This window comes from Frankliniella occidentalis, unplaced genomic scaffold, assembly GCF_000697945.3.
Source record: "Frankliniella occidentalis isolate FOCC.00 unplaced genomic scaffold, Focc_3.1 Scaffold28, whole genome shotgun sequence".
NCBI classification, from domain to species: domain Eukaryota; kingdom Metazoa; phylum Arthropoda; class Insecta; order Thysanoptera; family Thripidae; genus Frankliniella; species Frankliniella occidentalis.
This window is the reverse complement of record NW_026267158.1, coordinates 82,223-87,820: the sequence shown is the minus strand read 5'-3', so window position 1 is coordinate 87,820 and position 5,598 is coordinate 82,223. Positions and strand designations below refer to the sequence as shown.

Below are 5,598 nucleotides of genomic sequence, written 5' to 3'. Positions count from 1 at the left end.
CTGGATTAAGTGCGGCGATGAACCTGTACCTATGCAGGCTTCCGCCGCACACCCCGCGCTCCGGCTCCAGCTTGTGCTGGGCTGGTCCCCCTGGAGGGGAAGGCTCGATGAAGGTCACGGCCTCTCTGTTTGGGTGTGGGGGGGTGTAAAGCACACACTGCAAAGTGCTTGCAGCAAAGAATAGGTTCGTAGTGCAAACTTTTTAGCAGATGATACCTTATAAACCCTTAACTAAACATGTAGAATAAATAAGTAACTTAAAAGTGTCAGCTTGCTTTTACTCTCATCGATACGGAAGGAGAACCAAGCCGAGACCAGAAAACAATTTCTTTGGATCTGGGCCTGGGCACTCTGGGGGAATCGTGTCCGGGCGAGTGAGTGAGTGTCGCGATATGCAACAACCAAGAGGCAACAACAATACTGCGCCAGGCAGGCGCGAGACAGCAGGGAACAGGCCCTCTGTCCAACAATACTGGGCCACTGTCCCGGCCGCTCTGCCCACCGCCCCCTTATTCCCTTTACTTCACTGTTCCACCAATAAATAACAAGATTAAGTTTGCAAGTTGCAAGCAGCCGTAAGCAAAAGACAGTTAAATATGAGAGAAAATTAGAACACAGACCACAGACCTATTCTTAAAATTGTATCATCTGCTTTCAAGATCGATTCTTGGTTGTCAGATGGTACCTTGAAACACTTTATACTTAACACTTCACATTAATATACTGTACATTAGTAATACCAAGGTGTCAGCAGCTGTCACTCTCGATAGGGTAAAAGAGAGGAAGCTAACTAAAAGGGAAGAGACGTAGCGTATACCGGCAAACACCAACATCAGCAACATCATTGGACGCTGAGCAGGGAATGGCTGTGCGGCGCTGAAGCCGCTTTGCTTTCGCATTACCCCTTTCCCCCTCCTGCCGACACTGGAAAAACAAAAGTCGTGCTATAGCACCCTTTTTAGGGTGCAACTGAATTTTTAGAAGTGCTACTGACGGTTACTGTTACTGCACTAGTGCCTTTGCAGAGGCACGATCTGTGCCAAAAATAGCTTCTTTGGGGGCAGTAGCACCTTTCTAGAGGCACCATTTCACTAACGCCTTTAAAAGGCATTAGATAGCACCTTTGTTTTTCCAGTGGAATACTGCGCCAGGCAGGCAGGGTAGGCCCCGTGGCCCCGTCCCTGCCCAACAATACTGGACTACCGACGCCGGCTGCTCTGCCCGCCCTTCCTTATCTCCTCCTCTAGGTAGCTAAATATTAGAGAAAATTAGAACACAGACCTATTCTTAAATTTGAATCATCTGCTTTCAAGATCGATTCTTGATTGAGATTTTATCTTTGCAGCTTGCAAAGAATTTCTTTGAAAAACAAACAAATACTTCGCAATACAAAGTTCGAAAATTCGTTGCAACATTGCAAAGAATATATATATTGCAAGCATTTTACAGTGCATAGTTCGGTTAGGCCCGGCCGCGCAAACGTGACGTGACATTATGCAAAGGGCATTCAAAATATTATTGGCTGGTACATTTGACGTTTTATTCGGTATTATCTCACCGGATGGCTGACTGAATTGCATTTCATGCAAAAAGATACCGCACTTGGTATTAATTAGGAAATAGGCACTTAGACATGCCGGTCGCCTTGCACGTGACGCAAAGCATACCGTTTCCACTCACACACAGACACTGTTAAATGGCTACGAAGTAATACTGCTTTGCAGAACTGCGAAGTATTTAGATCCTTTGTAACTACGATGCATGTACTTTGCAATTAGAAAGTGATGCTTTGCAATTGCGAAGCACCGAATCACGCTGCAAAGCACCGCTTTGCAATTGCAAAGCGTCACTTTGTTATTACAATGCACCACTTTATAATTGCAAAGTAAATGCTTCGTAGTTACAAAGGATCTAAATACTTCGCAATTCTAATCTATAACAGTGCACGCACGCAGACACGCGCGTTCGCGCACAGACACACATTCTCTCTGACTTATCTCGGTCTCGCCAGTCGTCTTGTGTTTGACGACGTCTGTGTTACATTTTATTTATTTTATTAGTTGCGCGCCCGACAGTGGACTTCGCGTCGCGCCGCTTCGCGCCCGCCCCGCCCCGCCCCGCCCCGCTGCCAAGCGTATTCACAGCCCGTGTGCCTTTACGAGTAGTGTGATCCTGACTGATACCACGCTTTGGCCGCCCTTATCGAGTGGAGGGTTCGTCGAGGAGGGGAAGTCACTGACAGGCTGACACGGGCGGGGTGAGTGAACAAACGCCGGCCCGGATGGTTGCCCGATCCGCTCATCGATTTGTTTGTCCGAAAGAACACAACGGCCCTCACCCACAATCCGTCTAGAAAACTATGAAAGTGACAACAAGTTTTGTTAGTGTGCCGCGCTCTGCATCTCATCAAGGAGCAAGAGTGGTGGTGGTTGAGGGCGGGCGGGAGGTGCACTATGAGCCCCGCAGGGTAGGGGTACAAATAGCATGGGTTCCCATTAGGCTGCAGGATCACCGTTAAAGTTCATAGTGACCCCATGATATTTTTAAACCCGGGCTCAGAATATTACGGGTCTGCAGTGGTGGTCCTGAACTTCCTTGAAAGGGATGATTTTTGCGTGTACCTTTAAGGGAGCCCCTTGCGGTTCCTGTAGCGGCATTTTCCTCGCACGAAAGTGCTTGCCCCCTCCCCCATTTTTCCCTCACCCCTCTAAGCACATACACTTTTCACACCCCCACACACATACGCACCACCACATACTGATTGCTATCGGACGGGCTCGTCCTTAAAGCAGGTATATCGAGAGGGGTGAGTGAGTGGTCGAGGGTGAAGGAGAGAGAGGGGGGGGGGGTCTGAAAACAGGACTAGGCGGAGTGGTTGCAGTGGAGGCCCCCCGTGAGTGACGGGCGACGCTGTCGAGCCCGTCGCGGTGTGTTTGAGGGAATGCCCACACCCGCGCCCGGCTCGATAGTAATGAAGGCGCATACGACACGACGCTCTAGCAGCTCGACTCTAGCCTGTCGACAACTCTCACATTATTCTGGCATTTCCTCGTGTCTGCCCCCCCCCCCCTGCCCTGCCCACCTGCCCGCGCGGCCGGGGGAAAATATTGGTTTCGCCACAGTGCCGAATACAGGGCATGAGAGGCGGTCGCGGCAGCGCGGCGCTCATCGCGAAGCAAGCGCGCCTGACAGAAATAGACTCGAAGATGATGACAATATAAACATTTTTCTTGAACACGTTGAGTCCGGAGGGGGGGGGGGAGGTAGCAATCACGGGTTATTGTGCCCATGCTTGTGGTCACGTGGGACTCAATGTGTTAAATTGAGAAATTGTACATTGTAAAGTTGCGAGCTGAAGCCGTACAGTGCGAAGACTTTTTCGTCGTAAACGCGTTCATTTCGGAGATATTGTTCCTCCACGCCGTCGCGTCGTGTTTGTCCCGCCGTGCCGCCCGCAGGACGTGTACGCCATTACCTTGGAGTAGTCACGGTGTGGCGGCGAGGTGACGTTACCGTCAGGTCGAAGTTAAGATCGGAAACCGAGGGGTGGGCGACTTGAATTTTTCGTGTACACAGGAGTACGGAGTACACGGAGTACAGTCGGAGAACACTGAGTATTGCCGGTCGGAGCGCACAGAGTACACCGGGAGTAGACCGGAGTACACGCGGAGTACAGTCGGAGTACGCGGAGAACTTGCGACAAAATCAGCCGGAGTACACGGAGTACAGTCGGAGTACAATCGGAGAACACCTGGAGTACATTTTGGCCTGTACACAGGAGCCGCCCAGTCGTTCACCCCTTGTCGGAAACCTTGGACACTTTGACACGTTATTCCGCCCATGGGGATGACGTCACTGACGTCAGTAGTGGGCCGCATACCGGTGACGACAGCATGACGTCACTGAGATCAATAAGAGAGGGCGAGTATGTCGAATGCAGGCGCGAATGCAGGCGCGAAGAGAGGACGAGAAAGAAGTAGGACGGGTGTAAAATATTGAGCTGAAAAACTCACGGCCCCCGGAGGTTCCAAATACCCGATTAGACCGTACCCTTGGCCATGCCTCGGGTCTGGTGCGGGTCGACATCCTCTCCACGCCCTGCTCTTCTCTCCCTCCCCTATCCTCTCTCACACGTCATTCGGTTGAATCGGGATTCGGGGTCGTGTATGGATCGCGCTCTCCTCTTTCTCCCTCTGCAACGTTCTCATCCTTCCGGTCTGAGCGAGAGAGACTCTCTCCCTCTCTTTCGCTCGGGCGGATGCTCTAAACGTCATCCTGGCCAGCAGCCAAATAGCGTGAAGCCCAGCGCGCGGGGGAGCCGGTCCGGCGCCGCCAGGCGAGCGTGGGCGGCGTGTCTTGTTTTCGGTCTTACTGAACTGCTGCAGTGCATGGACGGCTGGACAGCGCGTGAAAAAGGAGCCTTTCTATATGTTCTTCGTGGCGTCAATTAGAGAAAGTGCTCGGTGCGAATGCTGTGCTCACGGATTTCTCATAACGCTGTGCGCGGGTGTTGTTGCAGTCTCGGTGCGGGCATTGGCTCAGGCCGTCTTACACATTCTGCTCTTATAAGGGAATTCTCTGCCCCAAGAATGGGACGCTATTTTGCATGCGTCGGACACAAACTGTTTTGAAGATGTGCACGGAATCACATACTTAATTGGGACAGAAACTGTCCATTTCCATCTAGTGTGTGACATGAGACAGCAGAACTTCCTTTGACACTCGTCCCATACGCCATACGGTGTCTTTGTTTCAGACTCTGAGTGGAGATGACCAGGAGACCGAGGCGAGGAACTCCTCGTCCGTGGTGGTGGGCAGCGTGGCGCCCGCGCCCAGCATCCACTGGAGGGACCTGTTAGTGCCGGACACGGCCATCAAGGGCCTCTTCATGGACCCCATGAACCAGCACATCTTCATGCCTCTGGCCAGGCTCACTGAACTTGTAAGCATAACACATAAAATGCACTGATTAAATAAAGTGTTCAACTGTGTGCACATACAAGAAGTGCTTAGCAATATGTTGCACACTTTTATGTGTTTGACGAGACATTTGAATACTTCGAAGTGTTCAACAGTAAATTTAACACTTTTAAGTGTCCAAAGCTTCATGGCCAACCCTAATGTTGAACACTCCTAAGTGCGTAACTTTACTATTAGACACTTTACAGCATTCAAATATCCAGTGAAAGTGTGCGACATAGTGTTGAGCGCTTGCAGTTGCACGCCAGCTCAACACTTTATTTATCAGTGTGAAAGAAATCTTAAACAGATTTTCGTCTCCATAACTCTCTTATGGTTTTCTGGATCTGCGTCTAACTCCTTTTTTTAAAATTCTGGAATAAATGTGACAAATTGACCTCTTTTTTCTCGCGGGGACTTGGACCGTGTGCTTTTTCTTCTTACAGGGCCTGGACCTGCACAACAGCGCGCCCTGGCTCAGCCCGGACCGCATCTCAGTGTCCCACGTCCTGGTGTCGGTCGTGGCCATGCGCTTCTTGGCGTGCAGGGGGTCGCTGGGCGCGCGCCAGGTCGGCGTGCTGCTGTTTGCTGTGCGCTTCTACCTCGACGCGCTGGACGGCGAGGTCGCGCGCGCTGTCT

The 5,598-nt window shown here is 51.2% G+C and overlaps 1 protein-coding gene across 1 annotated transcript in view; it reads left to right on the top strand.

Annotated features, from left to right (window-relative positions):
* LOC113212914 (uncharacterized) overlaps positions 1-5,598 on the top strand; it is a 37,830-nt gene that overhangs the window by 29,786 nt on the left and 2,446 nt on the right. The window contains exons 3-4 of the mRNA XM_052265636.1: positions 4,757-4,942; positions 5,406-5,594. Of these exons, the coding sequence (XP_052121596.1) occupies positions 4,757-4,942; positions 5,406-5,594 (375 nt within the window). The remainder of the gene's footprint in view (positions 1-4,756; positions 4,943-5,405; positions 5,595-5,598) is intronic.